General features: G+C 32.9%; 1 protein-coding gene across 1 annotated transcript in view; it reads left to right on the top strand.

Moving 5' to 3' along the window:
- LOC130903383 (insulin-like growth factor-binding protein complex acid labile subunit) overlaps positions 1-13,803 on the top strand; it is a 74,564-nt gene extending 60,761 nt beyond the window's left edge. The window contains exons 3-4 of the mRNA XM_057815448.1: positions 3,160-3,778; positions 8,835-13,803. Of these exons, the coding sequence (XP_057671431.1) occupies positions 3,161-3,778; positions 8,835-9,989 (1,773 nt within the window). The 5' untranslated portion in view covers position 3,160 and the 3' untranslated portion in view covers positions 9,990-13,803. The remainder of the gene's footprint in view (positions 1-3,159; positions 3,779-8,834) is intronic.
- Positions 13,804-14,873: the final 1,070 nt, after the last annotated feature.

Here is a 14,873-nt window from a genome sequence, read left to right as displayed (position 1 = left end):
GTGTATATGAGTTTTCATACTGGCGGATATGTTTTGTGTTTGTTATACACTACGTATTGAAAAAAAATCTGTAGTGAATAATGATTGGAAGAAATTTGAATAAATGAAGGAATTATTTGAAATTCACCCTCAACTTCATTGTACTCTAGCTGAATTGTGCTGTTCCAACATGTTCAATGAAAAGTACAAGCAGACACTCAGCCATTACTCTTTCTGCTTGACACGAAACAAACAAAATCTCATGCTGAATTCCCCGCTGCTTCACATTGTTTTTAACTTAAAATAGGGATAGCAGGTCTATTTTTTTTTTGGTAACATTCGAAATGGGAATAAAATGAAATTGTACTAAAAACCCCATTACTCAAAGTGTATTTTCATCTAACATGGCCAAAAAAAACAATGAAGCTTTCAGAATTCCACTACTAACTGAACAACCGATAAATTTTATTTTGGATGGACTATTTGTTCGAAGTTTTGAAAATATACGAAGGCTACAAAATTATTTAGTTATTTCACTCACCAAATTCGTGAAATTTCGTCTCAATTAATTAATTACGCCTATGATACAAACACTTGCAATTCATTGTAGCAAATTATTTGCTAAAATCGAGTAATGTTATTGAGGTATGCTGAGTTTCATTACAATGTCATCTGATTTGCGAAAATTTAGGTCTCTCTATAGAAACGAGATATCTAAACTACATCGTAATTACTTAATTAATGAATCAACCACCAAAAAATTACTATTGGCTACTATTAGGAGATGAAACAGAGAAAATTTTGAATCAAATTGAATGAAAAATCTAATAATTCATCTAAAAATATTGATACAGCTTTTACATCTATAAATTTCATAGTACCTATTAGAAAATAATATTTTTTAGAGTACATACAGAACCATTTCGTTCAGGTGATTATGTGTTACGTGACATTTTTCACGTATTAAATAGAGGCTCTTATTTTTCATTCTTCGTAGTTCACGATATCTGTCTGGGGAAAAATAAGTATAAATAGGAAATGAACTCTAAATATGGAACACCAGAAAAAGGCTGAACGATAAATTTAGAATAGTAATGCATTTGTGATTACCCGAATAATATATTGTGTTTATATTTCTGCAAATATCATTTACTGCATCGAAAATTACAACTACGTTAATTCAGTTCAAGGATTATCTAAGGTTTTGAATCAGGATAACAGTCCCAGTTATATGTATGCAATTGGAACAGCTGTATTGTCTAAGACATGCTTCTAATTAATTGGACATCCAGTATATTCTCCAGAATCTTGTATATTCTTCAAATACAATTGCGTGTTGAATTATTTTCCGCTGAAAATGAAGCAATTTGTGTAGTAAATATTAGTTCTGAAGAAGTAGAAAAAAATTTTTTTTTCGAGACACATCAAAAATTATAAGAAATGTAATAATATCGTGGTTTTTATTGTATATCAATGACGAACTGAAGGGAAATCAACACTCGTAATTATCTTCGTTCTTAATAATTTGTTCTATCCTATATTACCAGATCTTTTTGGACTTCTGGCATAAGTTTTTATAATTTTCTGCGATGTTTAACTTTTTTCTTGATGGAATATCTTGATTTAAGGTCTTTTTTGATAGAAAATCGGTTTTAAAAAATTTTACGTCTCGATCTATCGGGGTTTTTATCAAAATATAGACCGCAATGGGTCAAAATTATTATTGATAATAGTTTTTTTCCTTCCATTTTTGATACATTCGATAAAATCTGAAAAAGTAAATTATATTTCTTAAGAATAGAGCGTTATAAATTTGATATATCAAAATTCAACGAAACATCTGACAACAATGTAAATACCATTATGTTACAATCGGAAAATTATAAAAATACACAGCGAACGAAACGTAAAATGTCTTTTTCGACGACGCAATTTTTTAAAAACTCTTGATTGGCGTTCAAAAAAGACTAATTTCAATTTTTACATACGTGAACAGTTTGAATTTCTACAAGAACTTCGATAATTTCGACACATCTCAATATCACATTACCGCTAAAAACGCTGGACATTTTCATTCCATTAGGATGCTCTTGTTTTCTGTGCAATTAGCGTAACCCTTTTTTTGTTTGAGGTTAGTCTTATCCTGAGGCACATAATATCCAGATAATGTCGAGGTTTCATTCCACCGAACCCCGATCTGGAGTTCAAATGTTGTAAAACAGGGTAATTAAAGTTATTTCCTGCCGCTTTTACACTGAAAGAAAACCGCGTTCAATTTATATCCAATCGCCAGAAAATGTTTTAATCCCAAAGAATTGTATTTTCGTGGTGAAATATGGGTTTTATTTCCTCTTTTTTATTGGTAGATCAATAATATAATTCAGATTTAGAACATAAACTTTTATATTCAACGAATTCCCTCTTAAAAACACGAAAATTTATATTTTATACACTACGCGGTTAATTTAACAAGCAAATTACTCATTTTGAAACCGGGACCGGGACCCTCTGGGTATATCATGACAAAATGGATCTTCAATTGATTATTTCACAAAGAAGATACCAGAAATCGGACGTGGTTCAAAGATGACTTACCTTAATATCTAGCTGGAGGAGCTGAAGACCGGAAAACCAACTGGAAGAGTACAAATTAAGAAGAGGTACTACCTATTTAAAGGTGTGCCAATACGTGCAGAAAGGATCTAGGGTGGGATCAGGATTATCAAGTTGATATTTCAAAATTGTTTCTAGTTGTAATAGATCCATTAGAAGGTACTTCTTGTAGATGGCAAAACCAGATGCACGACACTACATTTATGAAAAGAAGAAGAGAAACAGTATTAAAGAAATTTTGAAATTTCAATTATTGTGACAAAATTTTATATGGAAGAAATGCAAACACTCCCGCGTTGGAAACTAAAATTAAAAATATTTTTTTTACTAATTCCCGTTTATAACAAATATTGTAAATATAACCATTTAAAAGTGGTAGTTTACCCTTTCGATTTAACCACCAGACAGTCTCATATCAACAACATGAGCAAAGTTAGATACCCCCGAATATGTAAAAGTTGAACATTTCAGTAGAAATGATTTTTATTAGTGTATCTATTCCAAAACCCCTAAAGCACAATTTTCTTCGATCGAATTAACAATAACCCTTTTTTTTGTTTGTTTCAGGATGCTCTTGTCCTGGCACCTAATATCTCCGAGCTTGATTATATTGTGGTTATGTTCAATCGAATCCTTGTGCCCTGAATATTGTCTCTGCAAACAATCCGAGAAAGGCCAAAGAAAAGTTTCCTGCATACGCGGTGGAATGCGAGATCCCATCCCAATAACGGACATCGATCCAGGCATGGAGGTTCTGGAAATATCAGCTCCAAACGATAATTTCAACGTACTATCCATCGGTCCAATTTTTCAACAATTCAAACGGTTGGAGGAAATTATAATAAGGAGATCGAATATTCAACAAATAGGACTACATCCTTTTTGGGGTGTGCCGACTATTCGAATTTTAGATTTAAGCTATAATAATATAAGTTCTGTGTTCGATCATAATTTTCGGGGTCTAGTGAATTTGGTGGAATTGCATTTAGATAATAATCGAATTGAACGATTGCCGGTCGGTGCGTTTAAACATCTGACGGAATTGAGGATGTTGACGTTACGGAATAATTTAATTAGTGATCTAGAACCAAGGATATTTTTAAAATTGGTGAAACTGCACGTACTAAAACTTAGTGGGAATAAATTCGAGGAGGAACTGAATCCAGAAGTGTTCAAAGATGTTCCGGTAAGTTTAAATATTAGGTTAGAATTTCAAAAAACTAACCAATGAGAGGCATTCCCCATTATCGGCCATATTGCTCTTATAACCAATCAATTCAATGCGGGAATTTGAATATTTTCGTTTTAACATTGTTATGGACGAAACGTTGAGTAACGAATGTGATAAAAAACTATGAAAAATACCATACCAGCGTATGGTAAATTCTCAAAAATAATGTAAATTTAATAATTTTAAATAGATTGCAAAACTTTTTGCCTAATAAAGAATGTATATTATAAATTTTTTCGTTAACAAGGAGAATTAGAAGATAAATAAAATGCGCCGGGTGTTTTTTAACAATTATTAAAACAAATTGTGAAACTTTAGTTAACATAACAAAACACATAGTTGTTGATTTCTCTTGTGAGATTCAACATACGTGTCATAACTATAAGAATCAGATCTTTTCCTGGATCTTTCACTGTAAGATATAATAGATATTTGTAACTCGTAAATACTTACCGTGTTGGAGGTTAAGTTGACTTTTTCCACAAACTTTTTTCCATTCGTTAAGTAATTTACTATCTTTTGTAGAAATCTATTTGTGCATGAACTACTCTCTACACTCAATGTAAATAAATATAAGTGAGTCAGCTGGTGACAGCCAATATGGCGGAAAGTGGGACTGCGCAGTAGAGATCGATAAGAACACACCCTGTAGTTTTTACATCGTGGTTACAACGATCTTATTTCACGTAATTTTGGCAGTATGTAGTACAGCGTGATCTTGTTAAAAAATAATCTACTTTCGGTTAATTAAACCTGGATATTTCTTTAATAAAACTTCAAAAAATTTGAGGTTAGGAAATCCATGAGAAACTTCTATCAAGCAACGTGCAATTTCCAATGCGATCGAGATTTTGATCGGTATTTATAAATGAGGCACTCAACTTTTGGATACCTTTTTGATATGCAAAATCTCGCATATTTGTTTAATTGAAGTATTGATTGCAATAAACCATATAAAAAACCTTGTTTGATCCTAAAAATTGGTACTTGCAGGACCGTCTCGGTTCCATAACCGATGGTACGCAGTATTTTGGTTTGTATAATATTTTTTTATCCCAAGTTCCAGCGAATTTTTTTGGGACGCTATACTCAATTCTTGGTACACGTTGTTTACTATTTCTTTTCACTAAGCTCTTAATCTGGGATATAATCGGGATTCATCTCAATTATATTTTCCAGGGACGAAATATCTTTGAAATTGAAAAAAATACAGATAAATAGTGAAAGCTTCAAATTCCATCTAAAGCAATAACAATAAAAATTTTGATTTATATATTTTTTTATGTTTTCAACGTCTATTTTGAGAAAAAAGACGACAACTATCATTTGGGTACTTAAATAAAGTGAAATGATTGCTGTACTAAATGTATACATAAAATGTAAAATAATACAAATGATTTTTTGTTAGTAGGTTTGAAATTTTTCAGACAACCTTTGTATATGTCGAGTTATGAATGCATATACGTGGCTATCTTTTAAAATAAGATATCTACTTCCTTTTTTAACGAATTTTATCCCTTGAAGTGAATAATGCCTACAAATAATAACTAAGAGAATAAACGATTTGAGAAAAAAGAGTAATTATTGCTTTTAGACTACTTTCTCCAACTCTATACGCACATAAATGGCTATATAAATCTGCGGGTCTAATATTGCCACAGACAAGTGGATTTTTGAGGCTTTTAACGATAAATAATGAAAGCTTGATGTTCCTTGAACATTATTTGTAATAAGTACGGTCGAATTTACGAAAAACATCCTTCACAAGTTGATAGAACTTATTAAATTATGTGAAGTGGGTATTTTATTATTAATTCAATGTCACTGATCATTTGAAGACAAGTTCAAAACAACCCAAACAAAATGGCAATATTTTATCATATTTAGGAATCCTTCACTTGAAACCTTCAAATTCATCATGTACCATTTGAAGTTTTTGCCTTTTATACAACAAACTTGGAAAAAGAAAAGATATTATAAAAGTGCGATTACATGAATTACCAAACTCAATAAATACGAAATTTTCTCTAAATGTATCGAAACTGTCTCCATATTTTTGCGTCAAAATATAGCAGATAACTAAGTTGGTGATGAATCGTTAACTGCTTTTATTTGAAACATTCTATTATTAACATTGAAACAAAAAATATTGAGAAACATGAATAACAATATAGAGAACAAAAATATAATAATAGAATCAAACTTCATTATGCGTTGAATAGACATTTTCTAAAAAGAATTTGGACAAAAGACATAGTTGAAGATCGGGTTTGTGAATTTTGACTCCGGGATGATTTTCGTCGAGAAATGAGTTAGGATTTGATGTCGAAAAGTTTGGACTTCTTCACTTTATTGAGAAGATTATTCTCTTGACGGCTGAAAAGACTGCAATATCTTTGAGAGCCTGTGGCTCTGTGGAGAGGTCTGGTTGGGAGGAGGAGGTTCTGATGTTCGAAGGACCTTGGCAACATCCGGCCTGATAATTTCGAATTGGTTCGAAGGGATTTCAGAGATGACCATCTCTGCTTGGCAAATAATTGTGAAAAAAAAATCGAAATTAGAAGCTTTAGAATTATCAACAGAAATTCGAAATAAAAGGCTTCGAAAAAGGAAGAAACGTTTTAATTATGAAGCCGGTGATGAATCCCATAAATGCATACAAGGTATATTTTCGTTGTTTTAGATAAAGATGCGGAATCATTAAAAAATCGTTTTGAACAATTAAAAATAATTGGTATATTTGACGATTCTAGGAAAAGTTCAAAGTAAGGAAAAAGAATTACTTCAAAACCACGCACCTCAACTAGAAATTTCTCCGGCAGCTTTCAAATTAACAGAAAATGGTGTACCAAGGGGTAAAATAAGCTGATTTGAACAGAAAAATGTTGGTTGAAGATATGGAAATTGTGAAATATTCTTAACAATTCCAGTAAGCGTTGCTTTTGGACAGAGATCATTTTCCAGGTTAAAACTAATAGGAAACTACATGAAATCGTCATTGAATCAGGGTGATGTAAATTTATATTCAATTTTTATGTAGAAGTTCGCCCATTTGATGATCTATGAAATTTTATCTCGGCCTACGTGGAATGCGTGTCGCACTTTTCTTGTCGATGCCGCATTGTAAAATTACTGGAAAAATGTTGTCTTATCATCAAGCCGATGATATAAGAGTGTCGATCTCCGTTTCCAAGCAGAATATACCCGAAATCTGCGTTTTTCGTATTCTCCACTGAAGATTTATAATTTTTTTCAACTTCTCCTTCCAAACACATTCCGACGTAATTATTAAATGTTTTCTATCACTTTCGTGAAAGATCGTCATAATATTGTTTGAATTAAGACTTTCGATTGTTGCGGCGCTTCCAGAAGATTAGGAATTGCGTATGATATACGTGGTCCACCCTTAACTGCGATGTGTTTATTCCAACTTTTGTTTCCACGTAATAATATTTTATTTCCATGAATTACCAATTCTGTTTCAATATGATTAGCAAACAATATTAAATATTTATACTCGAATGAAAAACCACATATTCTCAATATTTTATGTGGCTTCTCTGTAACCAAAACACGTATCTGGTTTAAAAGAAAAAATATTTGAGTTCGCCCCGCGTCGCTAATTCAAATTATACTTGTTAGCGTGAAATTAAGTGAGTTGAAACGAAAAATAATTATGCTTTTCCCCATTTTCATTCGCTTGGATATGGAAAAAAAAATCTTGAATTAAAATATAAAATGAAAATTAGAAAGTTTTGCAAGTGGTTGTATTGTAGTTTTTCCTACCGTTTCTTGATGCTCGTTTGCATATTTCTGGAAAAAGTGCTTCGCAGAAAATCAAAGTTCTTGAGGGTCCGATGAATTTTCATTGATTTGTTTTTATTAGCCACGTAATTATTAATATTTCTATAATGACAAATCTAATTAGAATATAAGTATTTCAATTATTTACTACAATTAGAAGTAAATACCCTCCGCCAAAAACGTTTTTAAAAAAATGGCAAAATTGCTTACAAAATCGGTTTTCGCGGAATTTTTTTACAATCTCACCACCAGAAACTAACAAAAAATGAAACAAGAGATATAATAATTATTGCTGGTCTTCGAAAGAAATGTTAATTGGATTCTGTTTCTTATCAGTATTTTATTAGGCACAAATCGAGAGCTTCTATTTTTAAATTTATATTCTCTACGGATGAACTCAAAAATTAATCAAATTTAATAAGAGAGCAAATTGTTAAAATTTATCGAAGACGAGAGCAGTAAAAGGTAGCTGCCAATATACTGGAAATTGATTAATCAACTGTCTTCCTGGTAGTCAACGAAACGGCAACAAAAATTAACTGAAGCTAGGAAAATATTTTAAGAAATGCTTAAATTACAATCAGAGTAGCTGATTCTGCTCCTAGTGGAAAGTTGAAGATTGCGGTATTGTACTTTCCACGGACGAATCCAGATTGAAGGATTCAATATATTCAAGGGTTCACACTGAATTGGTACTGTTTACGGCCATATTTTGTTCATATAATGGGCAATGAACGTCCTCATGTCGTTAGAATAATACACCGGTACCTTCAAGAGTTGAATATTGTAATAGTAAGACTTGCCTGCACTTAATCCGAACTCAAATTCTATTTGGATCAATATTCACACAAAGATGAGATCCACAGAACTCATACCAGAAAATTTGGACCATAATTACTTGGAAAACTTGATCAGAAATATGATACGGCGTTAAAAATATGATTAGAGCTCTAGAAGGCAAAACTTTCATATCACTTTCTAATTACCAAGACAATTTTGGCACTTGTATGATATTAATATGTCTTCTAGTGTACAATTATCAACATTTTGCAAAATTTTCTCGTATAGTCATGAATATAAATTACGGTTATCATGTATGATAATTTTCAGTCATACAAAATATCCCAACAGTCCTAACAAGTTAGCAAAAATTTTTTGTATGTTACTATAGTGAATTTCGGTTTAAAAGTTTCATCTTTTGTTTCAGGATCTTCGGGTTTTAGAACTGAGAGGCTGCGGCCTGAAAAGAATCAACGCACAACTCTACCATTTGCTGCCTTATCTTTCTCATTTGGATCTGGGATACAACCAGATACAATTCCTCTCCGAAGACGAGTTCCACGAACTTCATCGTCTGCATATCCTGAAATTAGACGGGAATTTATTACCCGTCATTTTAGAGAAGACTTTCATCAACCAACAACAACTGAGATATCTGTGTTTAGCTAAAAATCGTTTAGCTAAAATAACGGATACCGCCTTTTTGAATTTGACTAATTTAATTGAATTAGACATTAGTTACAACAAAATGAGCAAATTGGAAACGTTCGCTTTGACTCACGTCGCTGATACTTTGCAAAGGCTTGTGATTAGCGGAAATAAATTTACATTAGCTTTAATTAAATTAATTTTACAGACGTTGTACAAGGTGTGGCATCTCGAGATGGCGCACATGAAACTATCGGAAATACCTGATCGATTTCTACCAGATAGAATAAGAAAATTGAATATATCATGGAATAATATCACGAGTATGAATATACAGGCGCTTCCTAGACAAATTATCGAATTGGATCTATCTTTTAATCGTATCAAAGGTTTGAATGATAGTACGGTGATAAAATTAGAAACATTAAAATACGTTAATTTCACAGGTAATCCTTGGTCTTGTGATTTGTGTCACATAACCTCAATATTGTTCCGTGTAAATAGAACAAATATGTTTAGAAATTCAATATGTGCCTCGCCACCTAAACTAGTTGGTAAAAAACTTGTAAATTTGCGTTTCGAAGACGTGACCACTTGCGAACCTGATAACGGTTCTAGTGATAAAATGCCGGCGCACAAATTGAGCCTTCTCATCGGTCTGATTTGTATCATTGTGTTCGCTATTTTCTCGATAATATTCGTTGTGTGTTCGTGCGTTAGAAGACACTCTCAAAATTTGGCGAGGCAGCGCAAGCGCGCCGAAAGACCAGAAAATAATATCGAAGACTCTACGGCGGCGGTTTTTTGTAAAGGCGAAATTAGTTTCAAATTCCCGTTGGATTTGACGGAAAGGAAAATGTCAGTGTCAACTATCGACGAGATCAAGAGGGATTCTCAACAGAGTTTACCGAATGGTACAGCTACCGGAATCTGATAGAAAGATAGATTTTTCATGCTTGGTCGAGTTTAATGGATGGGTTAATATCGTATCAAATTGTATATTTTATTTGGTTTTATCGAGAAATTGCTTGTTAAGGAACTTCAGTTACACACAAGCTTCAAACTTTTCGTTTATATCTCGTTTTCCGACATGTTCTGTAAGAATTATCGTTGCAACTTTTATAGGTATTAAATTTTATTTCATTACTTACACATTTTACAAAATATGAATTGTGGTAATCATCTTTGGTACATTTTATACTTCTATCCATTCATAATATTTCAAGGCGCGAAGAAAATGGAATTGCAATAAAAAATATATAAATTGTGATAAAACTTGATACATATTTTGATAATTTTTCTCATTATCGAAGCTCTTTTCGAAGCAATACAAGCATGCCAACGCTTAATCCAATTTTACACTCAAATATCGTAAGCTTTGGCCGAAAAAGCCTTTAGCACCTCAATTTATATGGCTTCAATGGACTAGAAGCCAATTTTTGATTTCAAGAAGAGGAAAAAGTGACATATATCTGATACAGTAAACAGTTGATAACCTTGTTAAACCTTTCTGTGGTATCAGCTACAGAGCAATGGAAAAAGCACTGGAAAAGAAGGTAGATAGAAGCAAAACCAATTATTGAAATAACCTACAAGAGCTGAGACAGGCGGAGACTATTCTGGGAAACTATAACCAGAGTAGATCTGCTGAATGTATCAGACTAAGTAATAACAATCTACGAATACTAACAGGAGTTTTATGGGGTCACTGTCGCCTCAACAAACAACTGAAGACGCTAACATATAGGACGAAACCTCTACCTCGACGTATGTGAAGCAATGCACCTGGGTGCGCATGAACTAGAAGACGAAGATCTCTAGTAATGGAAGCCATTCCGCATTCTAGATTAAAAGGAGTGGAATTAATGGATCAGCTGTAAATATTGGGTAATATCGCATAAACAGAGGGGGACCAAATAGATCCTTTGGGTCGCAGTGTATACTATACAAATATGGCTAATACGGTGGCTAGGTGATGACTCTCATTTCGTGTTTGATCATTACTTCACGTAGCTGTCTTAAATCATCTTCGTTGTAATCCTTATTGACCATTTATTAATCTGAAACGAATTCATGGTGAACCATATGATGGTAATCGAAATAAAAAAGATTTTCGACTGATTTTGACGTGGTTGTTTCAGTTCAGTTCAGTTGTTACAAAAATATCAACCAAAATATGATGAGTCGATTGATAAGAGATTTTGTATACTTTGCGATCAAATCATTTCCAACGATATCTTAGCGGTAATTCCATTAGGAAAAGAAAATTTCGAACAAAAAGGATGCTCTCAAAAAAATGGAACACATTATTTAAACAATTACTACACCAACTTTAACAATGAACTGCCTGACGCGCGTTTCGATAACAACAAATTATCATCTTCAGGGACTAAAGATAAAGAATGGACGCAAATTGAATGAGAAATAAAACGCGAAATCTAATAGAGACTAGAATGAGGTTTTTTTCAGTTTACTTAAACCAAGAAGGATTCAACAGTCTATTTACTACCAATGCTCTTTTCCATGAGCCTCACCACTCTTACTGTATAGTACAATAAAATGATTTAGTATTTTCTCTTGCAATAATACCTTCTTTAGACCAACTTTCCTTATCAGCAAACTGTCTCAATCGAATAACGTTGATGAAACGTCTTCTGCAGTAAAAAATTCGTTTTGAACTAACTGCTTCTTTTTTTACTACAAATAACTGCATAGTCCATACAGCAACATTCATATTCGGAATTTCAGTAACTGCGGATAGTTCAATTCGTGAAGTGTTTTAATCAGATTGAACAGAATCCGAAATATTTTATGCAAATAGTCATTAGGCTTTGTACTTCGTATTTGTTTATCATTAAATTTACACTGAATCAAGTTTTTGGCTTCTTTGAATGCATTTGGGTTTGGATTTTTCTCAATCACTTTTTGACAACTTTTTTGAACGAAGTTTACTTTGTATAGAATTTATTTTAATATAAAAACTCGACAAATAGTTAAAAACCTTTAGACTATCATCATTTCAATCATTAAATCAATAAAGTTTGGCAAAATGAATGGTAGAACTAATAGTTTATTGATTTTTCCCGTTTATTTAATTCTGTTTAATACAATTTTCTAAGGAATTCAATATAAAAGTACGATATCGATAGGGGTGGATTTTACGGTTGAACTGCTTTTCTAATATCGCTTTCACTGTTTTCGTCTTTTACAAAAGCCTTTTTATTGAAAAATTCATCAGTGTCTTCAATAAAAAAATCAAATCAATTAGACTAAGGACTCCTTTGTATGAGTTTATAATCAAATTTGTGAACAAAAATTGTTTCTGAATCGTGAAAATCCAGGGACCAGTTTCAATGAACGGTTCGGGCAGATTATTCATTACAACCCTAGTAATTTTTCGGTATAGTCGACTGTAGCCTTTGCTTCAAACATTTTCCTGCAGTTACTTTGTTTTATGCAGCCAGAATACAAACTAAAATATAAAACAAATTTCTAAATATCATCCTGCACCACCCGCATCATTCATCGTCTAACCCAAATAAAATAGGATGAAGATCCATGAGGGAGTGATGGTGTAAACTTTTCTTTACTCATTTCTACTCTTTTTTGTGATTTAGAGCAGAATGTGTACAATTTACAAGCACAAAAAGAGCTCAACTAGATGTCCAAATCATCAACTAAACTGCACTTCAACGTTCAAGGACTACAGTCAAGAATATCTACAGACTGTTATTAAGAAACTAATGGAGTCAACTTCTGTATGAACTGAAGAACATGACATGATATTATTGTATCTATTCTGTCATAAAATTATCGTTATCTAAACGAGAGAAAGAGCTTTTTCAAATCACTGAAGAGCTTTTATTCATTTGAAAAACTATTATGTGAATCCTGGCTAATATCCACCACAACAAATGATGCAGCATATCAGTGTATTAAAATTGGGATGACTCCATTTCATACTAGTGATATTCCATAATCCAGTTGCTTTAAAAATAAGCGTAATCAAATTCAATCAGCAGCTTCTGCAGGTTTGGGAAGAGATTTGCTGGAAGACACTCTTTTCATTAATAAATCGTCGCCATTTATCTCGTTAGAATCAAGAATTAACTTCTTTGTCCTTGAGAAATAAGTGGAAAATATTCTCATGATTTAGATGACATATAAAATTTTGAGGCAAATATTGAGCAAATAAAAACACTGAGGAAACAACAATAATGATAATAAATAAAAACCAAACAAAAAAAAGAACGTAAAGAAATACTCAGAATAACACAGACAGTATTTTAAGAAGCTAACTAAATATTTCCTCTGGAGGGATGAAAATATAGTTCTTAGAAGGGCTATTTTTTCGTAAAAGATGCCTCGACGAATCAAACAACTGTCGGATGGTAATGGTTGTCGTAGAATGGGTACAGTTGCGATTATATTAATTTTTATTGTACTGCCAATTGGTTGGATGACAGATTTCACTTGGTTGAAGGAAAACTGCCGAAAACCTGCAACAGCGACGATTTAGATGTGCCGAAGCGCGACATCTGCAGCTGGAGCAGGTGGAGAGGGTGAATATTCCTAAAAATATGAGTATCTCATCCGGAGTTACCTTTATCTATGACAGGATCAAGTAGAAGTTCTATCTTGTCATTTACAGATTTGTGCACTCTTATTAACAGTTTTAAAACAGTAATTTCTGTATAACAGTCACCATATTTTCCGAAATAAGAAAATTTACAATCGGATTATATCCACTATCGAAAAACTCAAACGGTTTAGTGTAAAAATTGTAATAAATTTTCAAAAAAGATGTTCTATCATCTCGTATCGTCGAATAAACATATTCACACCCCTGGATATTATTCAGTGTATGAATTTTGCATAACGTGATAACACAGCATCACTTCATAAATTGTTGTCGGTAGTAAATCCACTCTCGTATAGTCAGTTGAATGTTTTCATAGGTCCTGAATATTCAACATGGATGGGAGTATTCAGACAGTCGGATATGTTTTGCTTTAGAGGTACAAACGTCAAAATATACATAAATCTTCAGCTTTACCGATTTATTGTCGAGGTTATATGTTAACTTCAAGTTTTCTCACAGAAATTATTTTCTTTACCTTAACTTTTACCCTATAAGTTTTCGAAATATAATAAATGTAGTGATTCAAGTCAAAAAAGTTATGGCGATGTAACGAAAAACATATTTCTCGTTTAATTGAAAAAAACTCCGACTGAGTGCTATAAATTATTGCAAGAGGCCTATGGGGATGATTCTCTATCTCGTACGCGTGATTTTGAGGGTGTAAGCGCTTGAGTGAGAGCACTGAAGGTGACCAAAGCCCAGGTCGCCCTGTGACTGTTTTACTTCCGGAAACAGTGACCAAAATCAACCAAATTGTGCGTGCAGATCATGGAATGAGCATCCGGATGATTGCCGAGGCTTTAAACGCCGATGAAGAAAAATTTTACACGAGGAATTACACATGACAAAAGTCATGCGAAGTTGGTGCCAAAAAATCTAACTCCTGACCAAAAGCTCTTGCGTCAGCGGGTCTGTTCAGATTTCCTTGAAAGATTAAAGATCTGCTTTGAAAGGGACCCGATTTGAGTCGATGGAAGTCGTGAAGCAAAAAACGGTAGAGTTCCTAAAGGCCCTCGCCAAAGAAGACTTCCAGCACTGCTTCGATCAGGGAGGGAAGTATATTGAAGGGAAGCATTCAATTTTTATAATAAAACCCTTTTTCGTAATGAGTCTCGTTATTTAATAGCCAGATCTCGTATGAAATATACAAATCATAATATTCAATCGGCTGTTCAA

The sequence above is a fragment of the Diorhabda carinulata genome, chromosome 2, assembly GCF_026250575.1.
Source record: "Diorhabda carinulata isolate Delta chromosome 2, icDioCari1.1, whole genome shotgun sequence".
In the NCBI taxonomy this organism is placed as follows: Eukaryota; Metazoa; Arthropoda; class Insecta; order Coleoptera; family Chrysomelidae; genus Diorhabda; species Diorhabda carinulata.
This window is presented reverse-complemented; position numbering and strand designations above follow the sequence as displayed.